General features: G+C 45.2%; 2 protein-coding genes across 4 annotated transcripts in view; both read right to left on the reverse strand.

Moving 5' to 3' along the window:
• Positions 1–2,486: 2,486 nt before the first annotated feature.
• Positions 2,487–9,389, reverse strand: LOC120930510 (3-alpha-hydroxysteroid dehydrogenase-like). The gene is made up of 4 exons (XM_040341688.1): positions 9,261–9,389; positions 7,073–7,240; positions 5,116–5,232; positions 2,487–2,843 (listed from the first exon to the last, which is right to left on the reverse strand). The coding sequence occupies exons 1-4, from the start codon at positions 9,339–9,341 to the stop codon at positions 2,487–2,489; spliced, it is 723 nt and encodes a 240-aa protein (XP_040197622.1). The 5' UTR covers positions 9,342–9,389.
• An 11,191-nt stretch (positions 9,390–20,580) lies between these two features.
• Positions 20,581–24,878, reverse strand: part of LOC120932853 (aldo-keto reductase family 1 member C15-like) — a 28,041-nt gene continuing 23,743 nt past the window's right edge. For all 3 annotated transcript variants that reach the window (XM_040345642.1, XM_040345641.1, XM_040345640.1), the window contains one exon: positions 20,581–21,495. In XM_040345642.1, coding sequence (XP_040201576.1) covers positions 21,463–21,495 — 33 coding nt within the window. In that variant the 3' untranslated portion in view covers positions 20,581–21,462. The remainder of the gene's footprint in view (positions 21,496–24,878) is intronic.

The raw sequence follows: 24,878 nt of genomic DNA on the forward strand, positions 1-24,878 counted from the left end.
GACGCGACAAGGGTGCCCACTATCCCCCCTCCTCTATATTCTCACAATGGAACATCTGGCCATTGCTCTACGTAACAATCCCTCGATCCAAGGTGTAACAGTCGGGCCCACCCATACCAAACTCGCCCTCTTTGCAGATGATCTGCTCCTGTTCGTGACACACCCACATACTTCCTTGCCCTCAATATTGCAGGAGTTTCGTAAATTTGGAGTAGTTAGCAACTTCAAAGTGAATTACGATAAATCAGAAATCCTTAATGTATCTTTACCTAAGTCAGATCTACGTAGGCTATCGACCAATTTCCCCTTCAAAACCGGCTCTACTTCCATCAGGTATCTTGGAGTTCAGATTCCGGCGGATACATCCCAACTCTTCGCCCTGAACTTTACTCCCCTGCTTATTAGGACCCAATCTGATTTGACCACCTATGCGTCTAAGCGGCTCTCATGGTTAGGTAGAGTGAATGCTCTTAAAATGGATGTTCTCCCGAGGTTCCTGTATTTGTTTCAAACTATTCCTATTCGTATACCCAATTCGTACTTCAAAAAACTACGCCAGATGTTCTCCAAATTTATTTGGAATGCTGCCCGTCCCAGAATACGATACGAAACACTATCTCTTCCAAAGGCTAGAGGGGGAGCCGGAGCTCCGGACGCCTCCTTATATCATAAGGCAGCGGTACTCACTCGTATACTGGATTGGTTCCATCACTCTTCGACCAAGATCTGGGTTCAGCTGGAAAGCCACATGAACCCAATTGAACTCCCCGCTCTCCCATGGATCTTGCCCACGGTTCGGGGGTGTTCGGGCCCTCTCGGCGACCTTACCTTCCAGACGATCCAGATCTGGGATCGCCTCCGGTCCAGAGGGGGCCTGTCGAATTGCATGGGGCCTTTGACTCCCTTCTTTGGGACCCCGGCCTTTCCACCAGCTCTTTCTGTAACTAGATTCGGACCGTGGCGAAAGGAGGACCATAGGAGACTTGCCCAGGTCCTTCGAGCAGACCCCACTCTAAGGGCAGATACCCCTGCCAATCCGACCTCCCGACACCCCATGCAGTGGCTTCACAGGCAACAGACCACTTCCTACATCCGAACTTTTCCATCCATTCCAGACATCCTCGCTGAACCGACGGGATTTGAGGTGCTGCTTCTTCAGGCAGAGCCTCCAACACATGTGGTATCTCAACTCTACTCCATGCTGCTTACTATCTTCTCCCCTGATCCCCCGCCGTTTACGGTGGCCTGGGAAGCAGACCTGCGTCACCCTGTCTCCCCTATGGACTGGCAGAAGTGTTTTACCCTGACACACAAACTATCCTTGGCCACTAAGACCCAGGAGAAGGGGTTCAAGCTGCTAACAAGATGGTACAGATGCCCAACAACTATTAAACACTTCAACCCTACGGTGTCAGATACCTGCTGGCGATGTCTGAGATCCCGGGGTACCATGCTCCACATCTGGTGGGAATGTCCTCCTGTTCAAGGATTTTGGCAGCGGATTTTCAAGCTATACTGCAAACTGATGGCGACTTCTATCCACCCTTCCCCTGAGGTGGCTCTCTTATCTATACTCCCGGGCTCGTTCAAGTCCATTAAAAATGATGTGTTGCGACACTTTCTGGCAGCGGCCAGGGTGGTGATCCCACGTCATTGGAGATCGGCAGCTATGCCTTCCCTAGGAGACTGGGCTGTTGAGGTGGACCGCATAAGGGACCTTGAACGTCTGTTGGCGGAGGAGTGTGATAAAAGTGAACAATTTTCTCTCACCTGGAGTTCATGGTCTATGTTCAGATACTCCTCTGAGTTTATTTCCTGGGCTGAAAGTAGCTTAGATGACGTCGCTCTGGTTCCATGATGGAGTGCTTCTCGCCCCAACGCTTGCCCCAATTTCTCTCCCCCCTCTGTTTCCCCCTGCTTCTTTTCCTTTTCTTGTTATCTACATACATCCTCGGGTTTTCGTTCAGTCCACATTTCATGGCTTTGATCTGCCGAATGTTGCTGATTCGCTACCTGACCCCATGTGTTGTCTTTATTTTTTTATTTTTTTTTATCTCTTTTTTCCGTACAGATTTGTATGCTCTCCCATATGCTGCACCGTATGCGGGGTAGCACTACTCCCTTACCTGTAGTGTGGTTGATAGCTACCATAGCTAGACCTTCCTTCCATTTTTAGTTTTACGGGGATTGCTAACACTAACAGCCTTATGGGGGTCCTTGTATTCCTGCTTATACTCTCATTTCTATGTAACATCGACATGTCTATATTCTGTTGTACACAATGCCTATTGTTGGTGTATTTCATTTTGCTGTATGTAATGTTGGAGAAGATATCTGTCTTTCTGCTTCTCTTTTCCTTAATAAAATAAGATTGAATTAATATCTGGGTCCCTCCGGAGTGGGTTGGTCACCGCCCGGGGTTGTTCTGAGCCTCTCCGCAAGGCTGCCACCTCTTGGCTGAGGGAGGCGACCATCTCAGCTAAGTCTCATACGACCTTCTCCATCGCGGGCGTCTCCACCGTTGAGACTGTGGCAGGGCATGGGGCAGTCGCTTCTTCCCGCCCCACCAGCCACCCGGCTCCCTGAGTGCGGGTAACCTGGCTTCTGGCACCAGCCCGTTCATGGTTCGACTCTTCCTGTTCCCTCTCGATGGCCTCTTGTAGGATCACTGCAAACTTCACTGTACCATCAGCCCTCACTCGATCCTTCAAGGCTCTTTTTAATGAAGGGGACCACACACCAGCGAGGAACTGGTCCCGTATTAGCTGATCGGGGGTTAGCAACTCCAGTTCCTGTGGGGGCCATTTTCTCCTCCAACCGGCACCAGATCTCCTGCAATGCCACTGCAAATTGAGGAATAGTCTCTTGATCATACTGCTCCCGACTGTAGAAATTCTTACGGAGTTCGGCTATGGAGGTACTCTCACCATACAAACATTCTAAGCGGGCCACAATGGCGGCTCTGTTATCTCTCTCCTTCTCGGGCAGAACCATCACAGCCCGGCGGGCTTCTCCTTCTAGCGCATTAACCGCCAAATCTGCAAAGTGTGTTGCGGGTATTTCGAACAATCGGACCGAGCTGTCCAGTCTCTCCACCCAATCTGTCAGGGGAATATTTGCACCATTGAATTTTGGAATCAGTGCTAAGGCCGCTCCGTACGGTGCCATGAAGGACCCTCTAGCCGCTCCCCCGCTTGAGGACGATGAAACTGACATCCTGCCGACTACGCCAAAATGTAAGCGGGGTGAGGGGTGCGGCGATTCACTGAGGGAGACACACGTAAAGTTCTTTGAACAAGGTAACGTTTATTACCGAGAGGCGGTAGTAGTAACAGTCTTTACAATCAACCGGCAAATGATTCCTCTCCAGGCATGGAGGCACATATATGCAGTACAGATACTGTAGTTCTAAGCGATGTGGCTTTCTGAGTATCACAGGCACTTCCCACTTAATGGTATATTATATACCCCAGTTCACAATGCTTATTGGAAGAGGCTGGAAACACATTACCCGTAGCAGCTGGGAGTCTTTCATCCGACCAAGGTTACCACTGCAGGACTCCGTAGGACCCCTAAACTATCCCTCACAGGCCGGAACACTCTCCCTGGCTACTCCTGTCTCTCCCTCACAAGCAGGGTCTCTGTCCCTATCTACATCCACACGTGTTCTGCCTAAAACCAGCCTGAGCTTTACTATAAAAAGAAACCACCCAAAGATGGTCGCCCAAATCTCTCGAGATCTCGTGCGGCCTATCAGAACACAGGGCTCCTCCAAAATGGTGTTGGAGACACTCTAGAGGCAGAAGTGTTAAACATAATTACATACAAAAACATAACAATTTGTCTGCAGTATGAACACATATGATTACTTTACAACTTGCTCTTGCAGCACTAGACTGCCCTATCACTGACAGCTGCTTACAAGCTTCTAGCAAAGTGATTTGAGGTCTTCAGCCCTGACACTGCTGAGGCCTTTAGGGCAGCTACACAGTCCATCGGATGCCAGCGGGCACCAGCCTCTCTACCTCTGAAACCCACCTTGGGAGAAGAAACCCATGCTCTCTAGTATTTATCACCTTTACAGCCCCCTTCTGGGCACTACTTTTCAGGGATTGGCTGGAAACTGATAAATATTCAGACTTTGGGCAAGAGGAAGCAATCAAACTCCCAGCCTGTGAAACCCTGAACAGACCAGGCCAAAACAACTGCTGCTTTTTTGATTACAGAAGAACAACTAAATGTATCTAGCATCCTATGCAAGGAGGGTGCTACATCTATTTTAGAATCAGTGATGTCATCATTGGGTCTTTGTGCTTCTCTGTGAAATGCAGGCAGATCGTGGCAGGTAAAAGGAACTGGCAGGGTTCTGTACATAGCTTCCTGTGTAAACATCAGAGCACCCTGCCCCACTACTCTTTTCAAGAGCCCTCTGCCCCCAATGCCCTTGGTAGTAATTATGTAAATATCAAAATGCCTTGATGGATGATGTCAGTCTGGAGGAGTGGGAATTCCTAGACAGACTGTATTTGCATGCAGACCTCCCTAGGTAGCGGCCAGATATGATGCTGAGCATTTTTGCTTGAAAGAACTAAAATCCAATAGATGAAAGGGGTGGGCCAAAGACAGACAATGCTAAGGGCCCACCAGCCAGGAAATTAGTAAGGCCTCGTACACACAACCGAGAAACTCGACGGACGAAACACATCGTTTTGCTTGTCGAGTTCCATGTTAGGCTGTCGAGGATCTCGGCAAGCTAAATTTCTCCATTGCCGTAGAGGAAAAAGAAGACATGCTCTCTTTTTGGCTCAACGAGATCCTGGACAGTTTCCTCGTCCAAGAGTGTACACACGACCGGTTTCCTCGGCAAAAAAAACAAAAAAAAAACAGCACGTTTCTTGCTGGTTTTTGACGAGAAACTCGGTCGTGTGTACGAGGCCTCAGGCTCTGTCTGATTTTCTGCAGCTTCTAATGCACATTGTGAGAAGCTCACAGTGTGCAGCAAAGTCAGAGTACCAATTGCAATTTCAGTACAGGGGAGGAGGCTGTGCAAGACTGAAGGGAAGGCTGGAGTTCTGTTTTAAACTAACAATGCCCCATCTCAGGAAATCTGCTTACCTGTAATTCTACAGGCATGTGAATGAGAAAGAGATCCAAGTATTTCATATTAAGAGCTTCCAGGGATCTTTGCAGACCTTTCTGAACCAAGTTAGGCCTGTGGAAAGTGCTGCAGAGCTTTAAAAAAAGAAAACAAGAACAAAAAAAAACATTATTTGGATATTTACAACAAACTTGAGAGGTCAGAAGGTATCAAAAGTTCATATTTTTGGGGAGACAAATTGATATGAGATTTAGCAGCACCAAGATGACCAAGGGACAGGATGAGGGAATTGCGGGGTGATTTTTTTTTCAGCCAGTGCTGTATAAACACTGGGGGAAATCCAATAAAGTTGCTGTGCCATTTTTGCTCCATTTTTGTGCATAATTCTTAATAAAATACCAATAGTGGGCCAGATTCAAGAAGCAATTGCGCCTGTGTAACCATAGGTTACACAGCGCAATTGCTTACTTGCTCAGGCGTAGCGAATGCTCCTGATTCAGGAACATCGCTACGCCGACTGCAGCCTAAAATCTGCGTGGCATAAGGCTCTTATGCCACGCAGATTTTAGGCTGCATTCTTGCGTTGGCCGCTAGGGGGCGCTCCCATTGTGATCTGTGTATAGTATGCAAATTGCATACTAACACCGATTCACAACGTTGCGCGAGCCCTGCGTACGCAAATTACGTAGTTTGCGTACGTCGGGTTTCGCGTAAGGTTACACATCCTAATAGCAGGCGCAGCCAATGCTATAGGATACCCACGTTCCCGCGTCGCGATATTTAAAATCTACGTCGTTCGCGTAAGTGAATCGTGAATGGCGCTGGACGCCATTCACGTTCAATTTGAAGCAAATGACGTCCTTGCGATGTCATTTGCCGCAATGCACGTCGGGAAAGTTTCCCGACGGAGCATGCGCTCTACGCTCGGCGCAGGAGCGCGCCTAATTTAAATGATTCCCGCCCCCGGCGGGATCATTTACATTGCGCGCGCTTACGCCGGGCTTACGCCGGGCAATTTTGCCGGCGCGCCCTCGCAATTTACGAATCTGGGCCAGTGTTGTTATTATGTAAGTGGAGCTAATTAGGACCAGCTTTCTTTTAGTATAGAGAGAGTAATTTTGCAAAAGTGTCTCACATGCATTCTAAGACCCCTTTCACACTGGGGCGCTTTGCAGGCGCTATAATGCAAAAAAAAAGCACCTGCAAAGCGGCCTGAAACAGCCGCTGCGGTCTCTTCAGTGTGTAAGCCCAGAGTAAGCTTTCACACTGGAGCGGTGTGCTAGCAGGACGGTAAAAAAAAAGTCCTGCCGCTAAAAATAGCGGGCTTTACCGCCGACGCACCCACTGCCCCAGTGTGAAAGGGGCCTAAAAGCAATGCGCCAAATTCAAGTACAAGTTCGAGACAGATACATGAATTTGGCTCATACTGAGTCTGCGCCACTTTTAGAACGCATGAAAGACACTTTCCCAAAATCTGTCTGCGCCAGGCTTTATGAATTCCAGGGCCTGCATCCCCCACCCCCAAATCCCCTCCTCTAAGGAAGGCAGGAACAAAATGAGGAAAAAGTTACCTTTTTCATGAATTTTGAGGCTTGATGCTGTCACCCTTAGGCCCCTTTCACACTGGGGCGGGAGGTATGGTGGCGGTAAAGTGCCGCTATGTTTAGCGGCGCTTTACTGCTAATTTCGCAGCGCTATTCGGCTGCTAGCGGCCGAGAAAGGGTTAAAACTGTGATCACAATTGTGCTTTTTTGCAGTTTATATCACAGTAAAAATGCACAGTCATTTTTTCTTCTTTGTAGGGTGAGCGCTTGTAGACAGACAAATATTGTAAAAAAATAAAAATAAAAAGATGGTAAAAAAAAAAAAAGAAGACTACTGACTACTGACTCAGGGGGCCCTTCATAGTTTCTTGCACAGGGGGCCTTGAAGGTTACTGGCTCCTGCTACAACCTCCCCCTAAAAAGAACCTACCTTCCCAGTAAGGAACAAGTCTTCTCTCCTTATGGTTCCATCTGCGATCTTCTTGTGGATGGCCCGACCAACTTCAGCCTCCTTGCCATACAGATATGCCCCATCAATATGGCGGTACCCGACTTTAATGGCTAGTTCTGTGGCCTCTTCTGCTTTGCTCTTTGGTTCCTGAAAAAAGCCAATGTGATTTATATATATATATATATATATATATATATATATATCAAACCAATAATTTATCAATTATTGTTGTTTTCCAACTATTTTCTCAACATCATTTGTTATGTCAATTTACTACTGTCATATCGTTTAGTTTTTAAATGATGTAGAGGTTCATTTCAACTAATCTTTTTTTGACCATAGGTCACTGAAATGTAGATGCCTAGACTAAATTAAGCAGTTAACATTTTTGTTGTTTCACTAGTAAAGTATATATTACCCTATATGTGTTACCCTATATTTGTTCACATAAAGTATGTGTATTTTTAAATCTAACATTTTCCTGTACTTCTGCCATCTGGTTAACTGGTTGGTCCTTTCAGTCACCTTTCTTCCTTCCAAAAGCTGGTCTGTGCTTGAGTGGTCAGTTTGCATCCTTTGGCTGGCCATTTAATGGTACAGGACTCTGTGCAGACAACCTGCCTCTTGAATACGCCCCCTGCTCAAGCACAGCCCACATCATGCCTCAGGCTGAACAGACTATAGAATACAGGCACACTGAGTCTGTGCAGTGTCCTTTAACCCCCCTCCCAATCAAGAAGAAGCATAGTCACATGACAAACCCTTTTTTCATTCTTTAATATTTTTTTTTTATTCAATTCTTTATACAATGCGTGATCCTCCAAAGCCCACAGCATTACAAAAGCATACCGCTTAACTTTTTGAGATGGGAACGAGGGACCCCCATGAGCAAAAGTATGTAGACACAGGACAACCCCTGCCACACCCTCTTAAAGGAGAATAATAAAAAAAACACAAAGTTAAACCCACAAGTGCTTTTTGACCACTACTATTACTTTGGAAATTTACATGCAGCATACAGGTTCCACCATGACACCACGCAAACCTCCTGCATGCACAACTTAACTTGGTTAACATTTTTTATACCCACTGCTAGTCGCTAGGTCCCTAGGGTCTTCACCACGTGGATGTGGTGCTGGTTGCTGGGGCACCAACCACTCGGGAGGGAAGCAGCAAACTGCTTCCCTCGCTGTGCATAAGACCCGTAACCCTTGCCGACACTGCTCTCCTGTCTGGCTATCGCATAATTTCTTAATGCTTGTTGCCCATAGCAACCGTATGTCCTCCACTTCATCCCATGTTGGCATAACAGGCCCTATTCTCTTCTATATGCCATTATCACCATGTACCATTTGTAGTAATTTCACACCAGATATGAAAGGGTTAATAGAACTTTACTAAACATTCTCAACAGTACAGTCCAACAGGGCAATAACAATCTTTCCCTAACTAAACATAGGCTGCCACAATGCATAAAGTTCCATGTTAAGAGTCCATAGTGTGGAAGAGTAGGTGGGGCAGTCATATCACTCTCTACAGCTTATCCAATCAGAGAATGCTTTGCATTCATTCAGAAAATGCAAAGCATTCTCTGAATGACGCGAATGCCGAGTGGCCAACCTCATATGTTCAGAATGCTGCAGGGCAGCCACGTGGAATAGGACCTGGAAGATCACGGTAGTAGTAGTGCCTACTTCAATGATTTCAAGCTTCCCTAGGCATTGACCAGGATATGCATAGTTACATTGGTCCAAGCTGATCGGATAGCTTAAGACGGGAGAGGGTTACAGCCAGCCTCTCCTCCACGGCTTGGTGCCCTGCTCGCTCTGCTCCGCTGAAGCAATATATTACAGAGTGTAGCAGTGGGCCCAGTGTCACCCCTCTGGCGGGTGTCACCTGGTGCGGTCCGCACCCCCCCCCCCATAGCAACGCCACTGCAAATAATATACACATATATGGTACCAATGCGATCGTCGGTAGCTGGAGAATTTGTTTTGGGTTGTAAGTTTGGGACTCTGAGGATTCAGTATTTTCAATAATTGCAGCAAAATGCTCTACACCACATCTGGTATGACTGAGCCCTGCACAGACATTACATGCTACACCCTTGTGGAAGGCCAATTTATTGTATAATGAACCTCGAAAAGTAAAAAATTGTCTTCCTTACCGTTTCAGGAGCGTACGTCCCAAATCCAATAACTGGGATTCTGTTCCCATCGTTCAGGCTGGCGTGTAAACTCACAGACATGTCAGCGCCTCTGTTAGCTCCCAAACAGCCTCAGATTTCTTTACGCTTCTGCAAAATATGAAATTTTACCCCAAAGCGAGGATGACAAACAAATACAGCCGCCTCTTTCATACAGAGCAGACAAAGTTGTGTTTTCAGAGATAAACTCCTAATGTGCTGAGCCAGCTTTTTGCTTCTGCAGCCTCAGATGATTGCTACTTACGTGCTTTCTAGAGCTTCTATTTTTCACGCAAGGGGCCTCAATATACAGGATTATAATCAGAGGGCTAAATCCTCAAAAATCCTGCCTAACTTATCTTTTCCCATTTAAGTTACACTGACTTAAAATTTCTACCTAAGTGCCCGATCCACAAAGCACTTACCTATAAATTTCAGGCCGTGTAACTTAAATGTCTCCGGCGCAAGGCGGTCCTCATCTGCAGGGGGCGATGACAATTTAAATGAGGCGCGCTCCCGCGCCGGCCGTACTGCGCATGCTCGTGACGTCATTTTCCCGACGGGCAGCGCGCGAAATTACGTTATGCCGGGGTTTGTGGATTGCGACGGGACAATAAAGTTGCGTCGGGTAAAAAAAAAGTTACGCGCCGGGAAAAAAACTTCAAAATTTAAAAAAAATCGCGGCGATCGAAAAAAAGGTCTGTTTTTACAAGGTGTTACTAGTTTACACTTTGTAAAAGCAGAACTAATTTTACGTATGCAAACGTAAACTTACGCAGAAAACACAAAGCTGAAAAGCTTTGTGGATCTCCGTAAGTGCTAATTTGCATACGCTAGCCGGCATTTCGACACGAAATGCCCCCAGCGGCGGATGCGGTACTGCATCCTAAGATCCGGCAGTGTAAGTCTCTTACAGATGTCAGATCTTCTGCCTATCTTTGGAAAACTGCTTCTGAGGATCAGTTCCAAAGATAGGCACAGGGATACGCAGGCTGAACAGCAGATCCGCCTGCGTATCCCTTTTGAGAATTTGGCCCAGAATTTGTAATCTGTATTTTTTATTAATAAAAATGTGCTCACGGATAGTATACTATGTGTTCTCTTTGATGTGTACACATCCTGTGTCTCTCGTTAAAAACAACAAGATAATCAGATGATGTAATGTGTGCCAAATCCACAACGATACACAGAAAACTCCCAGTAATGGTGGAACCATTGTATGTACTATACCTTATGTAGCACTACCCCAGCAGGAGCCGCTGGTTGATTTGGGATCGGCATATTAAGTTACCTTGATATGGACTGAGGGTGCAAATAGAACACAAATCAATGAGCGAAGGTCCAGACAGTGAATAAAAGGGTTTTCCAAGGCTTTATTTTCTAAGCCAACATGGCCAACATCAACATCAATTGGGAAGAACAAGGTTGATGAAAGAGATAGAGAAAACCTTGCAGTTTCAGGCCTGGATATTAATGGAGCAGTCCTGCTCTGTGTAGAACTAATTTGTAACTCGTCGCCACTCCTGCCAGAGTGGGTGAAGTGCCCCCGGACAGACCACTCTCACAAGCCTGGCAGTCGGAGTGTCTCTTAGGATTTGCTGGGAGGAACAGATCTCTCTCACAGACCTGGCCCTAAGACCTCTGCCACAGGCCAATTACTTTAAGTAAGCTAAGTGAATGGACGGGGCGAATCCTCCCAGTGAAATTTAGCATATGTCACGAATGACAGCAAAGCGTACCTGTCAGCATTCCGGTCACCAGATCCCCGATTGGTTTGTCCAAACCCTGTTGGATCGCCTGCCTCCGGGCTCTCCTCAAGCCGGCTCCCCAATCGTATGGCACCCAGCCTGGGATCCACTCAATAGATCTGGGAACCCAGTGAGTCACTGGGGTCCCCTTTTTTCCTCCGGATGAGGTCCTTTGTAGCCTGCAACTTTGGCCAGGTGGGCCACGCTGGCGGGGTCCATGGATGCGCGCACCCTGAAGGTGGATGCCGCACCTTGAAACGGGACCCCGTGAAGATTTTAGAACACATGACACCTGTCACAGATATACTCTCCCCCAGCATGCCCCGCGAGGGAAAACTCCTCTAATTGGCTGCTGGGGGAATACTTGCTCTGCCAGAACCCCTCTGGTGCCAACTGCAGGCCAGGGATGGTATCGCATCCCTGGAGCACAGACTGACCCAGTGGACATTTCTGGAATGACAGAGGTCCCAATTTAAACAAATTATGAATGGGAGCAAAGTAACGCTCCCATTCCCCACTAACTTTAGCGTAGTGCCCATACTGAAAGTAAGGGGGCGCTACACTTAAAAAGTGATTTGTCACCATTATGTGGCTAATGCCTATCTTACACAAATACTAATCCTGTGTGTAGGGCTTTGAACATGAATAGGAAAGGGTATGTGTAGCACTACCCCCGAAGGAGCTGCTGGTTTGTTTTTAGGTGGCACGTTACCTCGTGGCTCCTCCGCCGTCCTAGGGGTGTACAGTGCATATAGCAGTAATGGAATGTCTTTTTCTGTGCTCTTTATTACCCAGCCGGGTAAAAACATTAAAACTTGTGATGAAGAGTAGAGGTGAAGCAGAAGGAGAAATAGCAGACTCAGGCGTAACAACAGGGAAACAGTCCTGCTCCCAACAATACTTTGTATTCTTCGCCACTCTAGCCGGAGTGGGTATAGCGTACCTGGATAGGCCCCTCTCACTGACCTGGCAGCCAAGGTATCGCTCGAACTTGAAGGAAAAGTCTCTGCCACAGACCCTCCTGAAATGGACTCAGGGAAAAGCTTCTGCCACAGGCCCTCTCTGCGATTGTGATTACGGAGATGATCCTCCTTGAAAGAATTGAGCCTGGATCTCCTTCAGATAGTTTTCAGGTACCGACAGGTGACCAGCCTCTCAGTGTCTGGCTACCTTGATCCCCGGTGGTTTGTCGAGACCCTATTGGATCGCCAGCCTCTCATTGGCTCTCCTCCGATGGACTCCCCACTGAACAGCTATCTCGCTTGGGATCTTCAGGATTGGGAACCCAGTCGACTATTTGGCTCCCTGCCACAGCTTAAATGTTCTGGACCAACATGGTCCCGGAATCAGGAACACTGACCTGGAAGGTCATTATGCCGGGGTGCCGTGATGCAGTCACCCTGAAGGTGGGTGCTGCACTCCGAAGAAGAACCCAGACTAATGGTGTCTGCCCCATAAATACCCTCCCCCAGCCTGCACAGCGAGGCTGAACCCTCCTGAAATGCTGCTGGGGAAGAGCACCCAAACCTCGACTCCACTGCTGCCACCCATCGCCCCGGGGTAGGAACTACACCCCAGCAACAATAGACAATAGACAGCCCACAGCAAAACCAAGCTGAAACAAAGACCCAATTTTGACATAATAATTGGATCAGAGTCAGTTAACACTCTGATCCCTCTCTAAATTTAACTAGCACCAGTACCTTTTAAGTAACCAGGCGCTACACATGTAATATATAACATATCATTACAGACCCAAAAAGCATTCTCAAAAGGTCAAACCTTACACAGTTTATATCTACATGGTCATTAATATGCCCCGCCCCATCCAAAACCATCCAATATTTATAGGTCTGTACATGCAGCCATCTATAGGGCCCTGATGTTTTGATTTATTAATTTGTGTATTCATTTATCAAAATTATGGAGGATGAAAATAGTGTGGGGCACTTCTAATCCTCAAGGTTGGGGGGGGGGTATAGAATCTGGAACTATCACAAGGAATCCTACTACTGATGTTTCCAGGTATCAGGACAACAGATGACTCAGTCTGCTGAACCTCTCAGCACTGGGCTCCTGGGTTAAAGCCGGCTCATTGGGTATAAGGAACACTGCATGAAAAGAGTGTGGATGTTGCCTCTGTGACTCTAGATCTCCTAGTTTCCAAAAATGATTCAAAAACATACAGCTAATCAAATTACCTTTTACTCAGATTACCCATACCTTCCAACATTTTGAGGTGGAAATGAAGGACACCTAGCAAAAGTATATAGGCATAGGGCACACTCCCTGCCACGCCCCCTTAAAGTGAATTAACTAAAAAATAAAGATTAGTTAAATCCACAAGGGCTTTTTTTAACCAATACTATTCCTCGTTTTGTTTTTTTATATACAGTAAAACCTTGGTTTGCAAGCATAATTCGTTCCAGAAAAATGCTTGTAATCCAAAGCACTTGTATATCAAAGCATTTTTTACAGGGTATAAAAGAGAAGAGAAGCACCTCTAAGGCCCCTTTCACACTGGGGCAGTATGTGCAGTGGCGGTATAGCGCCGCTATACCGTCGGAATTGCCACAGAATTGCAGCGGTATTCGGCCGCTAGTGGTGTGGTATTAACCCCCACTAGCGGCCGAAAAAGGGTTGATACCGCCGGCAATGCGCCTCTGCAGAGGCGCGTTGCCGGCGGTATTACCGCGGTGTCCCATTGTTTTCAATGGGAAGGAGCGGTATACACACCGCTCCTCAGATGCTGCTTGCAGGAGATTTTTTTTCTCCCGCCAGCGCACTGCCTCAGTGTGAAAGCCCTCAGGCTTTCACATTGAGAATGCTGGGGCAGGAGTATTTCAGGCGTAATTTATGTGCTATTTTTAGCGCTAAAACGCCTGAAATACGCCTCAGTGTGAAAGGGGCCTTAGTGTAGCAATAAGTTAATAAATGTTGTACCTTCATTAAATATATTGCTACACTTAGGCCCCGTACACACGGTGGGTTTGGTCTGATGAGAATGAACCAAAGTTCATTTTCATCGGACCAAACCGACCGTGTGTAGGCTATCGGTCTGGTTTCCTTCGGTCCAAAATTTCTAAACATGCTTCAAAACCGAACCGATGGACCGCTGCCCCATCGGACCGAACCGATGGTTAGTACAGAAAAGCATCGGTTCAAAACCCGCGCATGCTCAGAATCAAGTCAACGCATGCTTGGAAGAATTGAACTTTGTTTTATTCAGCACGTCGTGTGTTTGACGTCACCGCGTTCTGACCCGATCGGATTTTGGCTGATGGTGTGTACACATATCAGGCCGTCAGGCCACTTCAGAGGTGAACCGATGAAAACGGTCCGACGGGCCAGTCTCATCGGTTTGGTCCGACCGTGTGTACGGGGCCTTAGAGGCTCTTTTCTTCTTTTTTATACTCAGCTGTGACATGATGCTACTCTTATTTCAAGACATCACTTGTATATCAAGGCAAAATATATTAAAACATTTTGCTTGCCTTGCAAAACGCTTTAAAACCAAGTTACTCTCAAGCCAAGGTTTTACTGTACGCAATTTTTATCTACTAAGTGTAAGTGTATTATTTTTTTATATACAATTTCTGTGACGATATCACACTATGGTCTGCTTCTTTTTCCCTTTGAGTGTATGATTAAATTTCGGTTACGAACTCTGAAGCCCTGTACACACGATCGGATATCTGATGGAATCTAATCCGATGGATTTTTTCTTTGGATATCCGATGAAGCTGACTTTCATCAGTCTTGCCTACACACCATCGGTCAAAAATCCGACCGTGTCACACGGTGACGTAAAACACTACGACGTGTTGAGAAAAATGAAGTTCAATGCTTCCGAGCATGCGTTGACTTGATTCTGAGCATGCGTGGATTTTTGACCAATGGACTTCCACACAGACAATCGTTTTTTTCTATTGTTTTTTTATCCATAGAAAAAATTTAAAACATGTTCCATTTTTTTTACCGATGGAAAACAAACCGATGGGGCCCACACACGATTTGTTTGACCGATGAAAACAGTCCATCAGTTGGTTTTCATCGGATAAACCAATCATGTGTACAGGGCTTAAGAGACGCCAAGGGGAATTTAGACATCCATCCAGTCTGCTTCCTGTTTGAATCAGCTCAGCATTGCAAGCTAAAGGCTGGGTTATAGCCAGACGCCGTTTGTGCTTGCCATCTGGTAAGCTGATTTATTTAAGTTACTGTACCCGTTACAGTTACGATGTTGGGCACTTCTTACCTTCATGTGCAGTCACTGTGGTGTCAGTTTAAAGAACATTTGGTTCTGGATAAGGACTTTTAGATTGCCTAAAACTCTATATATTTCATTGATTGTGGATTGTTTTATATAACACATATGGACTAATGGTTTGCCAACTCATACAATCAAAGCAGGGAGAAAAAACAAGCACATTTTTGGTAAAAAGCAGCACATATTACACACATTGGCCCAGATTCAGGTAGAATGGAGCAATATTTGCGTGGGCAAAGAGCAAAGATTTTTCTCTGCGCCCACGCAAATATTTCCATTTGCCCAGCGATTCACGGAGCAGTAGCTCCGTAAATTGCGCGGGCGATATGCTAAACAGCCGGGCGTAAGGCTGCCTAATGTAAATGATCCCGCCGGGGGCGGGAATCATTTAAATTAGGCGCGCTCCCGCGCCGAGCGAACAGCGCATGCTCCGTCGGGAAACTTTCCCGACGTGCATTGCGGCAAATGATGTCGCAAGGACGTCATTTGCTTCTAAGTGAACGTGAATGGCGTCCAGCGCCATTCACGAATCACTTACGTAAACAACGTGAAATTCAAATTTCACGGGCGGGAGGCGCAGCTATACTTTAGCATAGGTTGCCCCTGCTATAGCAGGAGCAACCTTATGCTAAAGTCGCCGTACGGAAACTCCGTACCTTGCGTGCGCAGGGCCCGCGCAACTTTTGTGAATCGGTGGTAGTATGCAATTTGCATACTATACGCCGATCACAATGGCCGCGCCCCCTAGCGGCCAACGCAAGAATGCAGCCTGGGATGTGAAGGCATAAGGAGGCTTATGTCTGTCACATCCTAGGCTGCAGTCGGTGTAACGAGGTTCCTGAATCAGGAGCACTCGTTACACCGGAGCAAGTAAGCACTTGCGCCGCGCAACCTATGGTTGCGCGGGCGCAAGTGCTTCTTGAATCTGGGCCACTAAGAACCCTTTCACACGGAGGCATGTTTCAGGCGCTAAAGGGCTAAAAATAGCGCTTGTAAAGCACCTGAAAAATGCCTCCCCTGCAGCCCCAGTGTGAAAGAATGAGTGTTTTCACACTGGGGTGCTGTGCTCGCAGGACATTAGAAGAAGTCCTCCAAGCAGCATCTTTGGGACAGTTTAGGAGCGGTGTATACGCCGCTCCTAAACTGCCCATTGAAATCAAGGGTTAATACCGCCCATGTATCGCCGCTGCCGAAGAGCCTGCAAAGTGTTTTGGCAGCGGTACTACGCGGGCGGTATTAACCTTTTCCTCCGCAAGTTGGGGGGGGGTTAAAAACGCTCTGCTAGCGGCCGAAAAGCACCACTAAAATGACGGTAAAGTGCGGAGCACTGTCAGTGTGAAATGGCTCTAACACTTGTAAGGCCCCGTACACACGGTCGGTTTGGTCCGATGAGAATGAACCGAAGTTCATTTTCATCGGACCAAACCGACCGTGTGTATAGGCTATCGGTCCGTTTTCCTTCGGTCCAAAATTTTAAAACATGCTTCAAAACCGAAACCGATGGACCGCTGCCCCATCAAACCAAACCAATGGTTAGTACAGAAAAGCATCGGTTCAAAACCCGCGCATGCTCAGAATCAAATCGACCCATGCTTGGAAGCATTGAACTTCGTTTTATTCAGCACGTCGTGTGTTTGACGTCACCGCGTTCTGACCCGATCGGATTTTGGACTGATGGTGTGTACACATATCAGGCCGTACGGCCCCTTCCGAGGTGAACCGATGAAAACGGTCCGTCGGACCATTCTCATCGGTTTTGTGTGTACGGGGCCTTAAGCACACACCTAACCCTTTGATTACTCCAAGATGTTAACCACTTTCCAGTACAGTGACAGTGTATAGAATTATCACTGATCACTGTTTTGGTACCACTGGTGATATCAGTGTAAGTCAGTTCCCACCCAGTGTCAGATTGCCCACCACACCAGTCCCACTATAGGTCACTGATCACCGCCATTACAGCATAGCGTCATTAGCTGCGTAAATTTCAGTGTACAGTATACCATAGGTTGTAGATGCTATAGCTTTCACACAAACCAATAAATTTACACTTGAGATTTTTTTTTACCAAAGACATGTAGCAGAATACATTGTGGCTTAAATTTATAGTTTTATAGTTAAAGGATCACTAAAGGAAATTTTTTTTTTAGCTAAATAGCTTCCTTTACCTTACTGCAGTACTGGTTTCATGTCCTTATTGTTCGTTTTTGCTTTGAAGTGGCTGTAATTCTGCTGTGATCTCCACACTTCCTGGTTGTCTTTTTCCTTATAATCATCGTACTGGGAGCTTTTCACTGTAGGTCTAAGCCAGTAGCAGGGAAGAGAAAAAAACAAAAAGGGGGGTAACTAGAGAGGCTGCGAGTAGTGCCAAGATGGCCACAAACCACTCAATCAACTATAGGCGCAAGATGGTTCAAAAAGGTACGGAGGATATTTTTCAGAGAAATAATTAAACTGGTCCCAGTAAAATCATCTGGTCTTATGTTCTTACAATTTGCCCCGGAGAGGAGAGGTCAGATGCTTAATGCTTTCTAGATAATTCCCTCTGGCAAACCAGTGGGCAAGAGTAGGAGGAGATTGTTTCCACATGGCAGGGATACAGGATCTAGCTGTACTAAGTAAATATTTAACCGCTTGCCGACCAGCCACCGGCATTAAACTGCGGCACTGTTCCCACGAATCAGCATACCAGTACATCGGCTCCTTTAAGAGCTATAGCAAGCACGCGTGGGCCGCCAGAGGCACATGCCCATTGCACGGCGGGGGAGCCAATGCACGTGGCCGCTGGCTACCCCGCGATCGCTCCTCAGAGAGCTAGCACGGGGATCTGTCAATGGAAACAGATTCCCGTTCTGACAGGGGAGTACATAGTGGTAGTCTGTTCCTAGTGATCAGGAACAGCGACCTCTCTGTATGTACACTCCCCCCACAGTTAGAAATATCTCCCTAGGAAACATTTAACCCCTTGATCGCCCCTAGTGTTAACCCTTTCCCTGCCAGTGTAATTTATACAGTAATCAGTGCATTTTTATAGCACTGAACGCTGTATAAATGTCACTGGTCCCAAAAAAGTGTCACGTGTTTGATCTGTCCGCCGCAATGTGGCAGTCCCGCTAAAAATCACTGATCCCCGCCATCACTAGTGAAAAAAAAATGCCATAAATATATCCCCTATTTTGTAGGTGCTATAACTTTTGCACAAACCAATCAATATACACTTATTGCTAAAAAAATTTACCAAAAATATGTAGAATACATATTGGCCTAAACTGATCATTTTTTTTTTTTTTTTTAGGATATTCATTATAGCAAAAAGTAAAAAATATATATATTTTTTTCAAAATATTTTTTTTTCCTATTTGGCAAGAAAGGGGAGTTCTGATTGCGCATGAAGATCAAGTAGATATTCATATGAAGATGACAAAGATTTTCGTATCGGATCATCCCCCAAACAGAGCTCTTCAAATGAGGTGAGGGGCCTCCGGAAAAGGTGTGGCTTGGGTAGTGCTCTCAACAAATGTGACAATTGGAGGGTTCGCCAGTGGTCTAGGAAGGGGGACCCAGAGCTTATAAGTAGGGTTCTGCTTGGGATACAGCCATTTGTGCGAAGGAAATAAGACACACTTAAAGCGGGAGTTCACCCGAAAAAAAATTCTAACATTAGATTGAGGCTCATTTTGGGAAGCAGAATCGGGTGTTTTTTTTTAAATCGAAGCAGTACTTACCGTTTTAGAGATAGATCTTCTCCGCTGCTTCCGGGTATGGGCTGCGGGACTGGGCGTTCCTATTTAATTGACAGGCTTCCGACAGGCTTCCGACTGTCGCATACATCGCGTCACGAGTAGCCGAAAGAAGCCGAACGTCGGTGCGGCTCTATCAGTCCCGCAGCCCATACCCTGAAGCGGCGGAGAAGATCTCTCTCTAAAACGGTAAGTACTGCTTCGATTTGAAAAAAAACACCCGATTCTGCTTCCCAAAATGAGCCTCAATCTAATGTTAAAAATTGAGTTTTTGGGTGAACCTCCACTTTAAGAGCCTCTGGGGCAAATGCATGGTAAATGCTGGGTCCAACAGTCCTGGACTGAATGTGGGATGACCTACAGTATTATCGGTGTCATAGGAGAAGGAAAATTGTTGAGAGGAATTTTTATAAAAAATTTCAATTTCAGTCAAAGTGGGTCGGTTCAATTAAGGGGTGGTGGGAAAGTTGAGAGGTATATATATATATAGTTTACCTGCCCAGGGTAGGCCTGGAATGGGTGCCTGTGCCAATCTTAACCATTTATGCTATGTTGTTGTCTTCTATATTGGAGAGTATAATATCACAAGAAGATGTTACCAAAGCATTTATGTAGCTACGGCCAGTAGAATACAAGAAAAGGATTTAAAATTATTAGCAAAATGGTACAAATATCCGGTAAGGCTGCACAGAATATTCCCTCAAAAGTCAATCAAATGTTGGAGATGTAGGACACACCTGGGCACACTATTTCCACCTTTGGTGGGCGTGTCCCAGGATTGTACCTTTTTGGTCAGCTGTACTGACCGTGTGAAATTTCGACCGTGTGTATGTCCCATCGGATTATTTCCATCGGATATTCCGAGGAATTCCGTCGGAGTTTAGATAGAGAACATGTTCTCTTTTACTCCGATGGAATTCCGTCGGAATTCCAATGTGATTTTGGTCGGACAAAGGTCCGATCGTGTGTACGGGGCATTAGGGAGATCAAGGAGGGTCTCTTAAGTTTTTTCTTAATGGGAGCAAAGCCTGTCTTTTTTCTTTTCATCACACTAGAATGCTGTGCGGGAAACCCACCTTCATTGCACTGCCCTTGTGATCTGCAGTGAGTGTCAGTGCAAAATGAATGACACCTCAAACACTGGTCACAAATGCAGTGCATTACATTGTACCATGTATGTGCATGTACTACGTTTGGTGCGGTATGTTTTCAGACCATTTACGGTATCTCACAAAAGTAAGTACACCCCTCACATTTTTGTAAATATTTTATTATATCTTTTCATGTGACAACATTGAAGAAATGACACCTTGCTACAATGTAAAGTAGTGAGTATACAGCTTGTATAACAGTACACATTTCCTGACTACATGCACCAGCATTGGCTGCATGCCATTACGCTGGACTGACTTCATGTTGGTGACAACAGTGGAACATGTCTGCACGATGTGTGTCAGCACGGTTGCTCATTGTCACTTCACCAGGGGAACATGTGACAGGATGGAAATGTAGGAGCATAATTAGGGTGCTCCTACATTTATGTCACCCCATAAGAGGAAATGTCTGAACAAGGACCTTTACGACAGAAGGACCAGGTGTTATTTTAATAAAAGCTGCCTATTTATTGTTTTTAGTAAGCTAAAGTTTATATGAGGTTTTGGTGATTGGGTTTACATTTACTTTAAATTATGTGCCGAGTGAAACATGGAGCCTGATATTCTTGACCGTCTAGTGGATGTGTATATGTCTAGTGGATGTGTATATATAGCAGTCCTCCTGTTTCCGTAGCTTCTGGCTGGGTTCACACTTGTCCACATTGCTGTGCAGATCACATGCGATATTTGTGTGATGCAAATTCAGCCATACAAACTGTATGGCTGAAATCGCTTTGCATTCGCAGCAAAATTGTCCAGGACCCTTTTTTTAGTCCGCACTGGAAGCGAAACGCACCTATGCTATACGATTCCTGCACCATTTGATCTGCAAACCGATCTGGGTGTGTCATTAACTTCACATTGACACTTGCAGCGTTTCACAGATGTCAGTGTGAACCGCCGGCGAGTGACTTGTGAACTTGCATTGGAATTGCACTGGTTCCTGCATCGCATACGTGTGAACCGGGACTCTGGGTCACCAATCTGGAAAAAAATATGAAGATCAGTAGCTCTTGTGCTTACTTGTTGTGGGACAGATGCACCAGATACAATGTTTAGTTGCTGACATATAAATCCTTTTCCATGCAAAAAACTATCCAGCGTACCTATCTACATACATACTCATTACTAAGGTTTAGTGCTAGTTCTTAATTTCTAAAACCGGTCATGCAAAACAGGGAATGGCTACAAATATTTGTTTTGTTCTCTACATGGTTACGTCAAAGCATATGATGTGTGTAGCAGTCCATCCAGGATTTATGTTAATATTCATCATGAAAAGGATATTTTGGATGGTCCTCCCACCTACAAGAACAAAACACAATCATACTGTTAAATAGTTATTTTTTTTCCATTCTTTTCCATTAAATACGAAAATAATGAATGAAAAGCCTATCTGAATTCTTTGGTCTGTTAAATATTCAATGAAAGCATTTTGTCATATCTGTTTAAAGGGTAAACAATACCTATTGAGCATGCAAGAAATCTTATGACCTGTTAGCAGTCAGCAGAGGCAGAGAGCACTGGAAGTTATCAGTTACTCCCCACCCCTATAATATAGAGGGGAAGGTGTTCTGCAATCCTGTCCTAGGGTGACAATGCAGTTCATAAATTGAAAAAGTACAGTGAGTGAGAGGTGTCACCCTTAGACGGGAGGTGTTACTGCCAAGATCACAAGATAAAAATAAAAAGTGGAAAAAAAAACCCCACAAAAATACTTGTAAGCTGCAATATTTTCCAGTCTTGTATTTAGGTTTAGATACAATAAAAACAACCAAAAAGCTGTCATTGATTATTTCCTCCTGAACATGCTATTTTCCTGGCTATCTTTACACTGAAAATGTTTAATCATTCATCCAGGGCAAATCAGAGTGAAGTCAGAATGTCTACTGTTCATATTTTAGGCCAATGAATTAAAAAGTTTTAATAACCCCTTGCCGACCGCTGCACGCCTAAATACGTCAGCAGAATGGCACGGCTGGGCAGATCGACATATATATATATACACACATGTCACCTTTAAGGCCCGGGGTTGCGGGCATCCACCCCAAGCTACATGAGTCTGGCTGCGGGTCCCGCGGACTCGATGTCTGCCGGGAGTCCTGTGATCGTCTCAAGGAAAGGAAGAACAGGGAAATGCTAATGTAAACAAGCATTTCCCTGTTCTGCCTAGTGACACACAGCTCCTTGTAATCCGGAGTGGTGATCAGTGTCGTGTCACACGTAGCCCATCCCTACTACAGTTAGAACACATCCTTGGACACACTTAACCCCTTCACTGCCAGTCACATTTACACAGTAATCAATGCATTTTTATAGCACTGATTGCTGTATAAATGTGAATGGTCCCAAAGTGTCCCCCATAATGTTGCAGTCACGATAAAAAAAAAAAAAAAGCTGATCGCCGGCATTACCAGTAAATGAAAAAAAATAATAAAAAGGCCATAAAACTATCCCCTATTTTGTAGACGCTATAACTTTTGCGCAAACCAATCAAACAGTTATTGCAATTTTTTTACCCAAAAAATGTAGAAGAATACGTATCGGCCTAAACGGAGGGAAAAAATATGTTTTTCTTATATATTTTTCGGGGATATTTATTATAGCAAAAAGTAAAAAAATATAGCATTTTTTTTAAATTGACAGTCTTATTTTTGTTTATAGTGCAAAAAAAAAAACGCAGACGTGATCAAATATCACCAAAAGAAAGCTCTATAAAGCCACATCGCACGACCACGCAATTGTCAGTTAAAGCAACGCAGTGCCGAATCGCATGGTCTTTGGCCAGCCAAATGGAAGTGGTTAAAGCCAGAATATGGACATGTCAGCCAGGCAGCTAGCATTTTCAATAAACTGGAAATATTTATCATATACTGTATCATAAACATCACATACTGTATATATATATATATATATATATATATATATATATATATACACATACACACACAAACATACTGTGTGTGTGTATATATATATATATATATATATAAATATATATATATATATATATATATATATATACACATACACACACACAGTGCATATAAAAAGTCTACACACCCCTGGTTAAATGTCAGGTTTCTGTGATGTAAAGAAAATGACAAAGGTAAGTCATTTCAGAACTTTTTCCACCTTTAATGTGACCTATAATATGTACAACGCAGTTGAAAAACAAACTGAAATATTTAAGGGGGGTGAAAATAAAAAACTAAAACAATGTGGTTGCATAAGTTTGCACACCCTCTTATAACTGGGGATGTAGCCGTGTTCAGAATTAAGCAATCACATTCAAACTCGTGTTAAATAGGAGTCAGTACACAGCTGCCATCATTTAAAGTGCCTCTGATTAACCCCAAATAAAGTTCAGCTGTTCTAGTAGGTCTTTCCTGAAATTTTCTTAGGGCTCTTTCACACGTCCATTCCGTTCGTCCGTTTTTTGGACGTCCGTTAACGGACCACAATGCTTTCCTATGGGTTAGCGTCCGTTAGCGGATGAGCATCCGCTAACGTCCGTTAACATCCGTCTCCGTTAAGATCAGTTTTTTTGAACGGAAGAAAACCCTATTTTTCTTCCGTCAAAAAAACGGAATGGACGAAAAACGGACGTTAGCGGACGATCCGTTTACAATCCGTTCCGCTGACATCCGTTTTACATCAAAATATGTAAAAAGCCCAAAAAAAAAAATTGATGAAAAAAACGGACGGAAAAACGGACGAAAAACGGACGTTAACGGACGAAAAACGGATCGGAAACGGATGTAAAAGGACGGAAAACGGACGAAAAACTGACGAAAAAACGGATCAACTGATGAAAAAAAAAATTATCTAAAAAACTGAGCAGACGTGTGAAAGAGCCCTAAGGCCCCATACACACCATAGAATCTATCCGCAGATAAATCCCATCAAATGGGTTTCTGCGGATAGATCCTATGGTGTGTACACTCCGTCGGATATTTATCCGCAGAGAAATCTCCCCTGGGATGGATTTCCAGCAGATGGATATTTGCTGACATGCACAACAAATCCATCTGCTGGAATCCATTCCAACGGATGGATCCGCTCGTCTGTACAGACTTACCGGATCCATCCGTCTAAAGGGATTCCCCGCACGCGTCGTAATGATTTGACGCATGCGTGGAATTCCTTATATGACAGCGTCGCGCCAGTCGCCGCGTCATAATAGCGGCGACGGCGCGACACGTCATCGGCAGAGGATTTCAGCGCGGATTTCAATGCGATGGTGTGTACACGCCATCGCATAGAAATCCTCTGAAATCCTCGAGAGGATTTATCCGCGGATACGGTCCGCTGGACCGTATCTGCGGATAAATCCTCTCGTGTGTATGGGGCCTTAGTGTCGCATCCTACAGCAAAAGCCATGGTCCCCAGAGAGCTTCCAAAGCATCAGAGGGATTTCATTGTTAAAAAGGTACCAGTCAGGAGAAGGGTACAAAAGAATTTCCAAGTCATTAGATATACCATGGAACACAGTGAAGACAGTCATCAAGTGGAGAAAATATGGCACAACAGTGACATTACCAAGAACTGGACGTCCCTCCAAAACTGATGAAAAAAATTGGAAGAAAACTGGTCATGGAGGCTGCCAAGAGGCATACAGCATTATTAAAGGAGCTGCAGGAATATCTGGCAAGTAAGTACTGGCTGTGTGGTACAGCAAAAGACAC

This window comes from Rana temporaria, chromosome 3, assembly GCF_905171775.1.
Source record: "Rana temporaria chromosome 3, aRanTem1.1, whole genome shotgun sequence".
NCBI classification, from domain to species: domain Eukaryota; kingdom Metazoa; phylum Chordata; class Amphibia; order Anura; family Ranidae; genus Rana; species Rana temporaria.